This window comes from Crocuta crocuta, unplaced genomic scaffold (assembly GCF_008692635.1).
Source record: "Crocuta crocuta isolate KB4526 unplaced genomic scaffold, BGI_CrCroc_1.0 scaffold351, whole genome shotgun sequence".
In the NCBI taxonomy this organism is placed as follows: domain Eukaryota; kingdom Metazoa; phylum Chordata; class Mammalia; order Carnivora; family Hyaenidae; genus Crocuta; species Crocuta crocuta.
The window spans coordinates 145,580-162,895 of record NW_027530853.1 but is presented as its reverse complement, the minus strand read 5'-3'; the positions used below and the strand labels follow the sequence as shown (position 1 = coordinate 162,895).

Genomic DNA, 17,316 nt, shown 5'->3' with positions numbered 1-17,316 from the left:
CTTTTAACGGGAGAATGCCCTAGGATAGCTCAGCTTCCTCCCTAATCAGCAGTCGCTCGGGAGAGGCGGACACAGAGGCCAGCCCCACGGCCGCGGGGAGGACCGGAAGGCAGCGCTTGTCTGACGGGGCTGAGCCGTCCCCTCTCTGCAGAAACAGCAGCACAGCGATATTTCAGGCTTTCTCTGTGTCAGGCTCCTGACATGCACTAGATGTAGCTGCAGATCCCAATCATTTTCAACATTTCTTAACTGCCGGAACGCCTTTCTCAACACTGTAATTTACCCTCAAAAGAATAGGGAGCACGCACCCTCGCCTCCCCAGCACCACAATCTACTAACTGCCACCCCCGCCCAGACCCCACTAACCTACCTACGCAGGAGAGGAAAGAACCTTCCTCCAAAGCCTGCAACAGACGGCCACGGTACATATGCCACGACAAGTACTTTTATTTCTTTTTAATGACATTAAACACAACTGCTACAAGGGAAAAAACATGATAAAGAGGAGGCACCACACTTCAGTTTCATAATCGATCCCGACAACTCAAGTAAATCAGGCCTGTGTTAGATGCAAAACTACGGGTTATTTCAGGCTCTTAAAAGTAAACTGTGTAAACAGCACATTTTTACTCTTTGTCAAGACCCCTGTGGTGAGAACATCAACATGAACGAAGAAAGCTAGGCAGGGCAGCTGAATGCACATAACCGTCACTCCGATAAAACCATACAGCAAGAACGCATCGTGAAATCCTAGACTGAGAGGCCAGCAGTGCACAGGAGATATGCAGCTTTAAATACAGGTTAAAACTCCGGATTTTACCCACCACCATCTTTAAGGCAAACATGCCTGATAACGAGTTTTCTTTGGCTTTGTTTTTTCTTCTTAAAGAATACCATGTTAACCGCTGAAGAACAGTTCTCTCCTCCCCCAGTCCAACAGACTTAATTAAGCTGCTAAAGCTTTGGAAAAACAGAATTATTTGAGCAAAGAGGAAATGTGATTGTCACATTTTCTAGTTAACCCGTCACTCATTTGATTTGGCAAAGGCAAGGCTGCCATTACACATTCAGACTTAAAGCCTCCTGTACCCGGAGTGCAGGAACACGAGCCCCGGTGAAAGGCTGTCCCTCTGCTCCCCGGCCTGGCTGTGGGGAACTAGACGGCCACAGTGCCAGGTATCCCAGCTACAATTAATTTTTATTCTGCTGTGGTTCCAAAGGTGGATGTCTGCTCATCTCACTCCATCATGCTAATTTAGGGAAATCTGGAGAAGTGACTGATACAGCAAACATCCATTATGCCAACTGAAATAGATTTTGACTCTTGCCTCTGGACAGAACTTCTTTGCATTTGATTCCAGAATCTAAACCAAATGTCCAAGGAAGAGACTCCTCATCTGGATAAACACGGTAAACACTTAGCAGCATCCATCTAAGTTTACTGGTGGCTTGAGTGACTAAACTTTTCCCAAGTGAGTGTCTGTTGAAGCCGGCCAGGCTGTTTCTGATGGGTTCCTCGCATGCAGAGATGGGCCGATGGAACAACAAAGGCAGACGGAGACCACAGGCTGCGCCGCGGCAACGACGCCCAGCCTTCCCAGAGCGTGAACAGTGGCACGAACGCCAGACCGCAGAATCTCCCAAAAGGTGTCTAGAGCTGGCTGTATAGAAAGAATGACAAACTCGACATCCATTAGGCTGCCCAAAGTCTGTCAACTTAAGTTAGAATTCCAAACCTTAAGGTCACATAAGGCTTTCGTGCACAGGCTTAATTACAACTGATCAGACCCGCATTAGCAGTGTTGTCAAACTGTGTATCAGAGGCTTGACCAAATGAGATGGTAATATCCAGAAGCTAAAGGCACCTCTTGTTAACTAATAATGGAGACAACAGAGTGCCTCTCCAAAGTCTCTCCCACAGGATGACTAACACATCAACTCATACTTGGAGTTGGAGTTGAGCAGATGAAACTGAAGACCAACTCACACCTCAGTAGGATTGGCTTTCTGGCCTGTCTCTCAGAGTGAAGACTCTGGGTGGGAAGCCCTTTAACAAAGAGAGCAGGGAGGCTGTTCTTAAGAGGCAGATCTATGTCTAACAGGATACAGAAACACGCCAACAGAACCTAGTGGTCACTGGGGAAAAAGAAGGAAAATCCTTGAGAAAAGGCAGAGAAGACAATCAGTCACAGACCACAAATCAGCAAGCATTAGTCAGCAGTCTTCTGTCAGAGTTAAGATGTGTAAGATTTGTAAACCTATTGTGCAAAACAAATTTAATGAAGAATGGGGGGCAGGGGGCCAAGAAAATAAATAAATAAAGGCAGCTAGTAAGTACAAAAAAGAAAGAAGATTTACTCTTTTAATGTTTCCCTTCAACAGGACTTTTGTCCTGCTCCATCCTACTTCAGATGTCGTGGATTACCAACTTTACAATACTGACAGGTATTCAGAGATTCAAATAAAAAAGTAAGCGGGGTTGTTAAAAGTGACTTCTGTCCATTTATGTCATCAGCAGTAATTATTGCCGGCTTGCAGCCTGGTAATCTCTTCCTTACAGGACATGAAAAGATGATTTCTTTTGGGCATCAGAAGTAGACTTCACCTCTGCGCAGAGGTAGGTGCTTTGCCTGTGCCTTGGTATTCTGGCTTAATGCCGGCTTTCAAGAAGTGGTCACCTTCAATTTAAATTAAAAAAAAAATAATAAAAACTTAACATTGCTTAAACGCATGCACACAGACAAACAAGAAGGACCTTATACAAAAAAATTCAAGTCAGCCATGGGAATTCCCAAAAGGTGACAAGTTCTTTAAATAAAAATCTTGTGAAAAATAAAATTCAACATCTACAAAGCACAGAAGAGCAGAAGATGAGCTGCTGCTCTGAACGGGACCCAGAACAGGAGCCTGGAGGACAGAGACCTTCACTGCTGATGGGATGAGACAAACGGACTTGGTGAGAAATCTGAGAGACGCTGGAACCGATGGTGGCTTCGCATGTTCCTGTCAACCCACTGAGTCAGACTGTATCTTTGCAGAGGTTTCTGTCGGAACCGAGCATAGTTTCTGTCAGAAGAAGGGGAAAATAAAAACAGGAAAGATGAGTGTTTCAACTGGAATGGCTATTTGTACACAAAAAAATGGCCTAGGCAACTATCTGAAGAATATCTTTACTTTTGGCTATCAGATCCTAGTTTTACATTTCAATCCTCACAATTTTAGAAATTTTGTACTGTTTTATTTATATGAAAGTCACAGTGTAAGTGCTATTTCTTTCCAACTCCCAAAGCCAAACTGCCTCACAGGTATTGTGGTGATATATGCCATATACACAAATGTTAAGAAAACCTAATACATAATGTATAATAACATTTAAGTAGGCAAAAGGCATTTTGTCCCTCAAGAAACATTTAGAACAGGATCTGTATCTCACTGCATGAGACGTGTGCCTCCAAGAGGACCTCATTGTCTGACACAGCTCAAGGTTGCTCAGGACACAGCAGTTAAAATTAGAATAAAATTCCCAGAGAAGGTAAGTCATCATGTGAGTATCACATTGCAAGTTTGGAGACTGAATAATTAATAGCATGGACTCAAAGTAAAGTTTCTTGAGATTCCCCTTTAGTCACCCCGGTCCTTTAGGCTGTGGTTCTGGAGAAGACCCTGTGAGAGAATCTGAGCTCCTTCTCAACTCCAGCTGTTCCTAATAACCACCTGGGAAGCTTTATAAAGATTGAGATTCTTGCCCCCCAACCCAAACCCCTGACTTAATGACTTAGAATCCCTTGAGTCAGGGCCTGGACATCTTTATCTTTAGACATCTCCAAAGGTGATTATAAGTAGCCAGAACTGAAAAGAATTATAATAGGGGCGCCTGGGTGGCTTAGTCGGTTAAGCGTCCAACTTTCGCTTAGGTCATGATCTCGCGGTTCCTGGGTTCGAGCCCCGCGTCAGGCTCTGTGCTGACTGCCAGCTCAGAGCCTGGAGCCTGTTTCGGTCTGTGACTCCCTCTCTCTCTGACCCTCCCCTGCTCACGCTGTCTCTCTCTCTCTCTCCTAGAAATTAAAAAAAAAAAAAGAATGATAATATTTTATGATATTTATCTGGCCCTATATGCAAGTACTTGCTGAATTCTGTAAATACCTCACCTCACTTAAATGCTAATAAGAATCCTACCAGAAGAGCACTCTCACTAATATCTTGTACAGGTAAGGAAACTGAGTCTCAGGTTAAATAACTCGCCCAAGGTCATAAAGGGGAGTAAGTACAAGAGCCTGGATTTGGATTCATACCTGTCTCCAGAACTCATCTAATAACCATTACACTGCCCTGTCTTTCTAAGATCTGCTATCATTTTAGCAACTAGAGAGGAAACACTGAGTATGAAAGCCCTCAGGTGGGGACACGTGTGACATACTCAAAAACCAGCAAGGGAGCCAGTATGACTAGAACAGAATGAGCAAGGGGAAGAGTCGCAGAAGATGAGGTTGGTGAGCTAACCACGTCAACCAGGCCATGGTCCTTACAGGGGACTGTAAAGATGGGAAATGTGAGATGGAAAATTTTGAGCAGAGAATCTGAATTTCTTGGGCTGCTGAGATGAGAATAGTATACAGGCAAAGGCAGAAGCCGGAGACCATTTAGAAGACTTGCAACCGTCCAAGTGAAAATGAGAAATGGCCAAGTTGTGGATATATTTTGTTAAGTACAGCTTTTGGATTTGCTAATAGACTGAATGTGGGGTGAGAAAGGAGTCAAAGATGACTCCAAAGTTTCTGTAACTGAATCAAAGTAATGGAATCAATCTGTAAAACCACCCTGAATCAAGAATCCGGAAGATTTCAGAAGATGCCAGAAAGGCCCCTTGACATCAATTAGTCCAACATATTAGTTTTACTGATGTGAGGACCAGAGAAATGGAATGACTTGATCAAAATCCTAAAGCTGGTTACAAACTGCAAAGCTACCACCGGACCCCACATTTCCTGAATTTTAGTCCAGTTCTTATTCCATTCTACTGCTTCATTTCTACCCTGGAATTATACAATTATAGCCAATTCCCCACCACATTCCTCCTGCGGCCAAATTCTACCCTTTTCCTCTTCCTCCTAATCACCAACTCACCGCATGGTGAGGTCCGAAGGATGCTGCCATTTTGGATTCGGCACATGATGAACTTGACCCATCAAGGCACATAGTTCCCCCAGGGCACCTGTGACACAGAGGGATCGTGGTTAGGAAGCAACTCAGTGAACTACCATATCAGCCTATATCAAGGCACATGCTTTCAGGGAAAGAAAAAACAGGCACTGGCCCTGATACTATCTATGATTATCACAAGCAGTCAGCACAAAAACTGTAAGCCAGAGAGGGAAGCTCGCTCTCCGATGATGGTGATGATGACGACGACGACGACGATGATGATGATATGGTGACGATGACGACGATGACGGCGATGGGGCAGCAGCAATAATGACACCCACCATTCATTCCTTCAATACTTATTAGCTCCTATAGCGTGTGAGGAACTTTACTGGGCCCTAGAATATGGTAGTAGACAAGACACTGCACCTGCCCTCAATTAAGTTTATATAAGGAGACGGGCGATTCCAAAACTTATGATATGTGTCTGATAGGAGAAACACAGGCTGCTATGTGAGCACAGAGACTGGAGGCTGGAGGTTTGAGAAAGCCCTCTCCAGGGGAAGTAAACTATAAGCAGGGATCAAAAGGATCTATAGAAGTTAGTGAGGTAGAGAGGGGTGGAGGTGGGAGTGTCTAAGAGAAATAGCTAATACAAAGGCTCAGAGATACAAGACAGCAAAATACATTCAAGAAACAAGAGAAGTTGGGGCACCTGGTGGCCTAGTCGGTTAAGCATTTGACTTTTGGTTTTGGCTCAGGTCATGATCTCACGATTCGTGGATTCAAGCCCCACATCACTGTCAGTGCAGAGCCTGCTTGGGATTCTTTGTCTCTCCCTCTCTCTCCACCCCCCACCCCACCCACGTGGTTTCTGTTTCTCTCAAAAATAAATAAATAAGCTTAAAAAAGAAAGAAAGAAAAGTTGAGAATAGAAGGCAGGTGGGGGTTTTTTCTTAAACAAAAGTTGCTGGAGGCAATTTCTCAACCATCTGGGAGCCTGGCAAGGTCCTATGCACTTTACATACCATGTTATGGAGATAGATGTTATTAAAATATCACTTTGGAGTGGCACCTGAGTGGCTCAGTCAGTTAAGTGTCCGACTTCCGCTCAGGTCATGATGTCATGGTTCATGAGTTCGAGCCCCATGTCGGGCTCTGTGCTGACAGCTCAGAGCCTGGAGCCTGCTTTGGATTTTGTGTCTCCCTCTCTCTCTCTCTCTGCCCCTCCCCTACTCATGCTCTTATCTCTTTCTCTCTCAAAAATAAACATTAAAAAAAATTTTTTTAAAAAAACATCACTTTGGAGATGGGAAACTGTGGCTCAGCAAGGTGGACTTGCCTTAAATGCTCATTAAACCAATCTCAAAACTAGCTCCTGTTTGACTGCATGCTTTTCTGATAATGCTAATTTTGCACTTAGGGGCTAAGACTTGGGCAGAAGCTCACAAAAGCAGAAATTGTGATTAGAGAGAATAAAATAATTTCCCTTGACCAGTGGTTCTCAAATTTTAACATGCATCATAATCAGCCAGAAGGATTATAAAACGGATAGCTGGGCCTGACCCCCAGAAATTCTGATTGTGTAGGTCTGGAGTGGGACCTGAGAATCTGCATTTCTAACAAATGGCCAAGTGAGGCTAAGACTGCTGGCCTGGGAGCCACCCTTTGAAACCCACGGCCCTAGACAAAAGAGACTTTTCTTTTCAGCTAGTTTACATACTTCTCATTGCCTTCATTGTGCTCTCAGAGACCAGAAGCAGTTTAACTAAGGTATATAGCCCATCTTTTCAAGTTCTGGTAAAAAATATTCTACTTAACTTTTAGGACCAATCTAATTCATTTGAAGCCTCAAGAAGCCAAGCTCTGTAGAGAAAGTATATGCTTTGAAGTCAGGCAGACTTAAATTAGAATTCCAATCCAGCCACTAACTAGCTTTAAGACCCTGAGCAAATCATTTCATGTCTAGGCCCACTTGACCCATCTATGAAATATGGACAATAATATGTAGCATGAATTTGAATGTTAGATATACGGTACATAAAAGACTTAGCATATTGCCTAGCACAAAGCTGTAAGTGGTAGCTATTGTTATTAAGGGGTTACAGCCACAGGCCTGTGTTAGTTTGCAAAGATTCTTCAAATCATGTGACAATCAATCACCTCTCTGTAAGGAAAAATGTTTATTAAGTGGATCAGTCTACACATAAACTATGACACGTGTTATAGCACTCAGCAGAAATTCTTTAACCATAATGAGATGATACTTTTCAGGAAAAATTTAGACTCATTACAAGCTTCTTGCAGTTAAAATTAAAAAGTACAACCAAGGGTAAAAGAAGACAATTGACAAAATGAAAAATATACTTGAAATACATTTGGCAAAGTTGTAATGCCCTTATTCTACAGAAGCAATCTCCTCATAAACAAAAGAGGTCAAAGGACATGAATAGGCAATTCACCAAAGTAATACAAGTGATCAATAAACATAATGAAAAGATGCTCAATCTCACTAATATGGGAAGAAAACATATTAATCTCACTTCTTGAAAAGAAAATATAAGCCAGAAAAGAGTTTCTCCTTGAAGAAGGGAAGTAACTTCAGATTAGAAAATCCCTTGCCTGCTGGATGTCAAGCTAAAATCAAAGGTCTCAAATCAAATTGCCCTTCCCATATCCTACTTTCACATCACTAGCACCCCATCCTTCTAGACCTCCAAAAAATGTCTCAGTGAGGGGAAAAATTAGCTTTGTAAGAATTTCAAGATATGTTTTTCCTGCCAAAGCATGATCAGAGGAGGGCTGGCAAGATATGGATACTGTGGCATCCAATCTCAAAATGGAACAAGACTATCTGTAGACCATGTCCTTCAGCTCACCCATCTCTTACCAGCTACAGCCTATAAAACTGTCCTGATGATGCAGGCTAAAGATATACTGTAAGCCCCCTACAAAGAAACCCATTTACTTTTGGGGTACCTGGGTGGCTCACTCAGGTCAGGATCTCACGGTTTGTGGGTTCGAGTCCTGCGTCGGGCTCTCTGTCAGCATGGAGGAGCCTGTTTTGGATCCTCTGTCTCCCTCTCTCTCTGCCCCCACACACATGCACACACTTGCTCTCTCTCTTTCTCAAAAATAAATAAATGTTAGGGGCGCCTGGGTGGCTCTGTCAGTTAAGCGTCTGACTTCAGCTCAGGTCATTATCTCACGGTTCGTGAGTTCGAGCCCCTGCATCAGGCTCTGTGCTGCCAACACAGAGCCTGCTTCAGATTCTGTCTCTCTTTCTCTCTCTGCCTCTCCCCTGCTTGTTCTCATTCCCTCTCTCTCAAAAATAAAGAAATATTTAATAAATAAACGTTAAAAAGAAAAAACCTATTCACTTTAAAAGGAGGAAAAATTGGTCAATTAAGCCCAAGGCTTCAAGTATTAAACTGCTAGAAGTCACAATCTAGCAGCATAGCAGCAGCAACTTACATATAGTACTCACCATGTTACTGGACATTGTCGAATGAGCTTTATATATATTAGTGTGTGTGTGTGTATATAAATGCTTATTCTTATCTTTTAGAGAGAGAGAGAAACAGAGTGCAAGTGGGGCAGGGGCAGAGAGAGGGAGGCACAGAATCAGAAGCAGGCTCCAGGCGCTGAGCTGTCAGCACAGAGCCTGGCGTGGGGCGGCAGGGCTCGAACTCATGAACCATGAGATCATGGGATCATGACCTGGGCTGAGGTCAGATGCCTAACCGACTGAGCTACCCAAATGTCCTGTGCTTTACATATTTAACTCATTTGTTCCTTATAGTAATCCTACAAGGTGTTTTCCCCCTTTCACAGATGAAGAAACTGAGACACTGAGAATTTGCCCAAGGTCACACAGTTGTAATAGAGCCTGAATAATAACAATATAATACCATCATTGAATTCAGTTTCCTTAAATTTTTTTCTGGGACTGACATTTCATTGTGGGGATTAGAAAGCAAGAATCATATCACAATATGTGTACTTGGATACCCACTTATTACCTCACACAGCATGAAGTAAACAAGGGCTCAATAATCAGGTCTCAGCTCATGCACCAACAAATGTTAGTTTTCCTTAGCACTAAGAAGAATGCACTGAGGGACTATGGGAACATTTATTATTAATAAGACTTAATGATCTAGAGATAATGAAAACTATATTTATCAAGCATTTATTATGTGCCAGGCATATTGCTAACAGCTTTGCATGTACCCTACCCATGATCTAATCCTAACCACCACATGAGGCAAATACCATGATCTCCATTTTATTCATGATTAAACTAAAGCCTAGAAAAGATACTCATCTATCATCTAGTAACTGGGAGAGCCAGGATTCAAACCCAGGTGGAGCTAATAATCCAAAGAACCTTATTTCAGCTCATAGCTTCTATCTCTTCTTCCAAATTTAGAGATGCTAACAAGAATGGAAACATTTGAATTTTCTCTTCACAGTCTCTAACAGATGGGCTTTCTTGGACCAACAATCAGTACCATGGGTTTATTTTAAGTTGTGGCTAAAAGGTGGTGAAGACTGTCCTTTGTTATGTGCCTAAGAATGAAATTCATCTAAGAATGAAAATAAGAGGAAAATTTCGGGGATGAGATAAGCAGTTTGTCTAAACCTTAATCTATAAATATATAGCTAACTAGTTTTGGTGAAAATCCAGTCTAATAATTGTCCTTAATAAGTTAGGTCAATCAATTGTTAGAAAGGAGGAGAAATGGAAGATGCTGAGTGCTTGCTATGCCAATGGGCCCTCCTGAGATCTTATCTTCACCATACTTTATATATAACCTGTTTAATTCAGTGTGGCACATGACCCAAGAACAGAGAATCTTTCAGCTGGCTAAGGACCTAAAGAGCTGGCCTGGCACCAACAGGTCTTTACATAAATCAATGAGATACTCTCCTCTGGAATGTGATTGAGAGCTATAGTAATGAGAATGAGAGAGAACACACAGGCAGGGCTCCAGGAGAGAACAGACACATGAGACAGCTAATAGAAGAAACCTGGGTGGGGGCCCCTGGGGGGCTCAGTCGGCTCAGGTCATGATCTCGCAGTTCATGGCTTCAAGCCCTGCATCGGGCTCTGTGCTGACAGCTCAGAGCCCGGAGCTTGCTTCAGATTCTGTGTCTCCCTCTCTCTCTGACCTCCCCCACTCATGCTCTCTCTCTCTCTTTCAGAAATAAATAAAACATTAAAAAAAATTAAAAAAAAAAAGGAAGCAGTCTGGGTGGCTCAGTTGGTTAAGCGTCCAACTTCAGCCCAGGTCATGGTCTCACAGTTCATGAGTTCAAGCCCATGTCAGGCTCTATGCTGACAGCTCAGAGCCTGGAGCCTGCTTCGGATTCTGTGTCTCCCTCTCTCTCTGCCCCTACCCCACTCATGCTGTGTCTCCCTGTCTCTCTCAAAAATAAACAAACATTTTTTAAAAATTAAAAAAAAAAAAAAAAGCAGCACTGGTCACAGAGAAAGATAAGAAGTATGAGAATCACAGATTCAGCAAGGAAAACCTGAACAGGGAACAAAGGCACCTGTTTCCGGGGGACACTGAGCCTGGATCTACAGCTGATTCTTTTCACTACGAGAACGGGCTATACTGTTGAGTGTCTAATCTTCATCTTCTCCTGTAAATCCTTAAACTCCAACTACTTAAAGGCAATCGCAAGGTCTCTATTCCTTGCAATCAAGAAAATATCTAATATAGGAGAGGGAATGAAGAGGGAAAGAAAAAACAAAATGTGCTATGAGTGGAGGCTACTGCTTTTATAAATACATTAATAAAACAGTAATAAAAAGGAAAAAGAGATTAGTGAAAAACAAGAATGATGCAAACGTGTCACCGCTAGGTTAACAAAACTGTGATGATCTAGTGCAAAACTTGACTGATTTTCCTTGCAGACAGGGCAAAAAGCAAAAGAATGAAATAGGAATTATTATAGATTATGTATCATATAACTCATTTTTAAAGCAATGTGTTAGATACGGGATACTGAGTGATCTATGAATGTCCTTGACAGTAATGCCAAATGCAAAATCAGAATTTACATAACGAATGCTGCTTGTGATCTTCAGGAAAAATCAAAGCAGAGACTTCTACTTCTAGGCATGATGAAATGCATGGGCTTACCTCCCATTGTGAGCAACTAGAAACTGGGCAAAATATATGAAACAAATGTTTTTTTTTTTTAATTTTAAAAAATGTTTATTTTTATTTTTTTAAAAAATATTTTTATTTATTTCTAGGAGAGAGAGAGAGAGACAGCGTGAGCAGGAGAGGGTCAGAGAGAGAGGGAGATACAGACTCTGAAATAGGCTCCAGGCTCTGAGCTGGCAGTCAGCACAGGGGCCGACGCGGGGTTCGAACCCACGAACCGCAAGATCATGACCTAAGCGAAAGTTGGACGCTTAACCAACTAAGCCACCCAGGCGCCCCAATGTTTATTTATTTTTAAGAGACAGAGACAGAGTGTGAGAGGGGGAGTGGCAGAGAGAGAGAGGGAGACCTAGAATCCGAAGGAGGCTCCAGGCTCTGGGCTGTCAGCACAGAGCCCAATGCGAGGCTCGAACCCACGAACCACGAGATCATGACCTGAGCTGAAGCCACCCAAGCGCCCCTGAAACAACTGTTTTCAGACTGCTCAGAATCATGATTCCCAAGAAGGGAAACCACTGAGGTACACCTTGAAACTTGTTACGAGTCTCTGAGTGTGTAACTTTTCAAAATAAAAAGTTTAAAATGAAGGCAAAATACTTTGTAAACAAACCAAAGCAGTTGAGATTTCCTCAACCAGCAGACCTACACTATAAGAAACTAAAAGTTCATCAGGAAAAAGGAAAGTAACAGATGGAAAAGACTCGAGAGCACTGAAAACAGTCAGAATGTGAGTAAACATAAAAGACTTTTTCTCACTTAAAAAAGTCTTTCAAAAATAACTGTTTTAAATAAAAATGTGTTGGGGCACCGGGGTGGCTCAGTCATCAGTTGAGCATACAACCTCTGCTCAAGTCATGATCTCACGGTTCAACAGTTTGGGCTCGCTGCTGTCAGTGCAGAACCTGGTTTGCATCCTCAGTCCCCCTCTCTCTGCTCCCCCACTAACACTCTCTCAAAACTAAACATTAAAAGAAAAAATAATAATGTGAAGCATTAAAAAATATATATATGTAAAGTATATAAAAACAATTGCATAAAAAAACAGAGATTTGGAAGTCTATTGTTACTAGGGCCTTACATGTTAAGTGGGTATTATTTGAAGATGGACTAATAAGTTACAACGCATATTGTAAACAATGGAATCACAGCCCTCAAAGTGTGTCCAAGAATCCCTGGGGGTCCCTCAATACCCTTCTGAGGCTTAATGAGGTCAGACTTATTTTCATGACAACATTAAGCTGTTATTGTCTTTCCCACTTGCATTGCAACTGTGTAAGGGGCCTGGGTGGTTCAGTCAGTTGAGCATCCAGCTCTTGATTTTGGCTCAGGTCCTGATCTTACTAGGACCGTGAGATGGAGCCCCATGTCAGGGGATCCTCTGTCTGCCCCTCCTCTGCTCTCTCTTGTGTGCGTGCTCTCTCTCAAAATAAATAAATAAACATGTCAAAAAAAGTGTACTGTCAAGAGGCTATATGATATGATACAGGCTGGAGAACCACACGTGAGGACCTAACAGTCTTCTATTTGGCCAGGCATTAAAAGAGATTTGCAAAAATGTTAAGTCAATGCCATTCTTTTTCCTAAATTTTTGGTTTCATTTTTAAAAAGTTATTTTTAGAGCCACCTAGCTGGCTCAGTCAATGGAGCCTGCAACTCTTGATCTCAGGCTTATGAGTTCAAACCCCATGCAGATTACATTTTTAAGAAAGTTATTTTAATTTAATTTACTTTTTAAAATTTTTAAATTTTATTATTTTATTTATTTCTGAGAGAGAGNGAAGTCGGACGCTTAACTGACTGAGCCACCCAGGCGCCCCAATTTACTTTTTTTTTTTTTAATTTTATTTATTATTGAGACAGAGAGAAACAGAGCATGAGTAAGTGATAGGCAGAGAGAGAGGGAGACACAGAATCTGAAGCAGGCTCCAGGCTCTGAGCTGTCAGCAGAGATTGAGGTGGGGCTCAAACCCACAAACCGTGAGATCATGACCTGAGATGAAGTCGGACATGTAACCAACTGACCCACCCTGGCACCCCTATTTTATTTTTTTAAATGTTTATTTTGACGGGGGGAGGGGCAGAGAGAGAGGGAGACAGAGAGTCCCAAACAGGCTCCACGCTGTCAGCACAGAGTCTGACGTGGGGCTCCAACTCACGAACCATGAGCTCATGACCTGAGCTGAAACTGTTAACAGAGTTAACATATACATGATTCCAATGAAAGTATCATCAGAATTTTTTTTCTGGAGCTTAAGTTTTTATTAAAAAGTTAACTTGGAAAAAAAAAAAAGCAACAAATAGTGAGGAAAAAACTGGGGCAATGTGTGCAATGGTGTACATGACAGACTACTGGCCGTAGATGTTAAAGCATATTATAAGATCATTATAGTTAAAAAGGCATAGGGTTCATCCCTGTAGAGACACACTTTAAAAATAGAAAACAAACTTAAGAAATAGATTCAATTGTATACGAATATTTAATATATGATAATCATGACCTGAACCGAAATCAAGAGACAAACGCTTAACTGACTCAGCCACCCAGGTGCCTCCTCCAAAACTTATTTTTAGTTAAAAATTTATTATTTCTGTTAACGTGCAATGAGTTATTTTAAAATATAGTAATAAAAAATAATTTTTCAGTTCTTTTAATATGATTAAGTTAGATAGATGTAACTCACACAAACAGAAATACTCTTTGGGGTCCCCAATTTATAAAAGTGTAAATGGGTCCTGAGACCAAAACTTGTAAGAACTACTACCCTAGAATAACCACAAAAAATAAAGCAAAAAGGTACAGGTAATAAATCAAGCATGGAGATAAAATGGAATACTAAAAAATACTTTAAAAACAACAAAAAAGGGGATTCGTGGCTGGCTCAGTCAGTGAAGCCTGGGATTCTTGATCTCAGGTCATGAGTTCAAGCCCTATGTTGGGCGTGGATGGAGCCTACTTTAAAAAAATTGTAAAAAATATAAACTAGCAATAATAAGAAAGAGCCTTTTTAAAAAAGGATCAAGAAAAGATGAAAGAAAAAAAAGAACTGATAGACAAATAGAAAACAAGTAACAAGATGGCAGATTTAAAACAAACCATACTGACTAGACTAACACTTAAATTAGAAGACTGAAATTATGAGGGGCGCCTGGGTGGTCTGACTTCAGCTCAGGTCATGATCTAACTGTTTTTGAGTTCGAGCCCCACATCAGGCTCTGTGCCGACAGCTCAGAACCTGGAGCCTACTTCGGATTCTGTATCTCCCTCTCTCTCTGCCCCTCCCCTGCTGGCACTCTCTCTCTCTCTCAAAAATAAACAAACATTTAAAAAAAAAAACAAGACTGAGATTGTGAAAGTGGGGGGATAAAAAGCCAGACTCAACTACATAGTGTCTATAAGACATCCACAAAGATATGAGGGCACCTGGCTGGCTCAGTTGGGAGGAGTATGTGATTCTTTTTTTTTTAGTAGTTTACTGTCAAGTTGGTTTCCATATAACACCCAATGGGAGTATGTGATTCTTGATCTTGGGGTTGTGAGTTCGAGTCCCATGTTGGGGGTAGAGAGTACTTAAAAAGAACAAGAACAAAGCATACAGTAGTGAAAAGAAAGCTCGAATAGTTATATTAATATGAAATAAAGTGATTCCCAAACAGAACATTAGTAAAAATGTAAATGTTGAATGTTGCTAAGAGTAAAAAAAAGGTCATAATGATAAAGGGGTCAATTTATCAAGACGATATAATATTCCTATAAGTGTATGTATCCAATAGCAGAGATTCAAAATATATGAGGTAAAAACTCACAGAACTGAAAGGAGAAACCGGAAAATCCACAATTAGAGCTGGAGATATTTAAACACTCCCTTTAGAAAGGAAAATCTGTAAGGATATAGAATTGAACACCACCAGCAACCAACAAAATCTCACAAAAATGTATAGAACACTCCATCATCAGAAATACATACTTTCAAGTACACAGGGAACATTCACCAAAACAGACCATATGGTGGGCTATAAAAATAAGACTCGGCATATTTAAAAGAATTGAACTCATGCTGAGAATATTCTCTGACCACAAGGGGATTAAGCTACAAATAAAAAGATTACTGAAGATTCCCAAATATGTAGAAATTAAGCAACACACTTCTAAATAACTCATAGGTCAAAGAAGTAATCACAAGGGAACAGATATTACTTTGAGCCAAATGAAAATGAAAATATATCAAAATTTGTGGGATGCACCTAAGCAGCACTTAAAGGGAAAACCTGTGGCTTTAAATGCTTGCAGAAAATAGAAAGGTCTCAGATCAGTGATCTAATCTTCCACATTTAAAAGACAGAAAACAAAAGCAAATTAAACCCAAAGAAAGTAGAAGGAAAGAAACAACAAATGGAGAAAAAAAGAAAATGTAATAGCCAAAACCAATATAGAAATATGAAACTAAAAAGCTACTTTGGGGGGAAAAAATCAGTAAAACTGAAAAACCTTTAACTAGATTGTCCAAGAAAAAAAAGACCCAGTACCAATATTAGAAATGAAACAGTGACCATCACTACAGATCCTACAGTAATTAAAGGAATCTTTAGGGAAACATCATGAATAATTTTATGCCAATAAATTTATCAACATAGATAAACTGGACAAATTCCCTATAAGACACAATTTTTATTTATTTTTTAAATATTTTTAATGCTTATTATTTTGAGAGACAGAGAGAGAGACAGTGTGTGAGTAGGGGAGGGGGAGAAAGAGAAAGAGAGAGAGAGAGAGAGAGAGAGAATTGGAAGCACGCTCCAGGCTTTGAGCTGTCAGCACAGAGCCCGACACAGGGTTCGAACTCACAGACCGCGAGATCATGACCTGAGCTGAAGTCAGACATTTAACCGACTGAGCCACCCAGGCGCCCCAAAACACAAATTTTAAATAAAATGGACTCAAAGATAAAGAAATTCTGAAAAGCCCTGTATCTATTACATCTGTTCTTTGACACCTTGCCAGAAAGAAAACTCCAGGGTCGAATGGCTTCAATCCTACATAAACTGAGAAAACACTTCCCTACTCATTTTATGAAGCCAGTATTACCACAATATGTAAACTAGAAATACAAGAAAAACTAAAACCTAACACTCCTTGTGAACAAGACATAAAAACCCTTAAAAATATTAGCAAACTGAATTAAGGATAACTCATTAAGACCAGGGAGTTTATCCCAGGAACGCAAGTTGGCATAACAGTAAAAAATCAATAAATGTAATACACCATATTGCAGAATAAAGGAGAAATACCAGTATGACCTTCTAAATAAATGCAGAAAATTCAACTGACAAAATTCACCACTCATTCATGATAAAAACTCCCACCAAACTAAAAACAGAAAGGGAACTTCCTCAACCAAACCTATCAGTAGAAGGGGAACTTCCTCAAACCCGAACAAAGAGTATCTATGGTAAATCTACAGTTAATATCACAGTTAATTTACTAGAAATCCTAGCCAGTGCAGCAAGGCAAGAAAAGTAAACAAAAGACCTGTACAGATTAGAAAGGAAGAAATAAGGTGTCCTTATTTGCAGATACGATCATGTTAACACAGATAATCCTAAGAGATTAAAAAGTTACCAAAAGTATCAAAACCACAATGAGATATCACCTCACACCAGTCAGAATGGCTAGTATCAAAACAACAAAAAAAATAAGAAGTATTGGCAAGGATGTGAAGAATAGAGAACTTTTGTGCAGTATTGGTAGAAATGTACATTGGTACAACCACTATGGAAAATGGTATAGAGGTTCCTAAAAAATTTAAAAATAAAAATACCATATGATCCAGTAATTCTACTACTGGGTAATTACCCAAAGAAAATGAAAACGCGAATTTGAAACAATGTATGCACCCCTATGTTTATTGTGGCATTATTTACAATAGTCAAGATATGGAAACAACCCAATTTATTGTCTACAAAAGATGGATGGATAAAGAAGATGTCACACACA

At 40.7% G+C, this 17,316-nt stretch overlaps 1 protein-coding gene across 5 annotated transcripts in view; it reads right to left on the bottom strand.

Annotated features, from left to right (window-relative positions):
• Window positions 1–2,348: 2,348 nt before the first annotated feature.
• S100PBP (S100P binding protein) overlaps window positions 2,349–17,316 on the bottom strand; it is a 46,174-nt gene continuing 31,206 nt past the window's right edge. For 4 of the 5 annotated variants that reach the window (XM_077769451.1, XM_077769449.1, XM_077769453.1 and 1 more), the window contains 2 exons: window positions 5,125–5,212; window positions 2,349–3,066 (listed from right to left, as the gene is read on the bottom strand). In XM_077769451.1, coding sequence (XP_077625577.1) covers window positions 2,925–3,066; window positions 5,125–5,212 — 230 coding nt within the window. In that variant the 3' untranslated portion in view covers window positions 2,349–2,924. The remainder of the gene's footprint in view (window positions 3,067–5,124; window positions 5,213–17,316) is intronic. The other variant, XM_077769452.1, reaches the window with a different exon arrangement.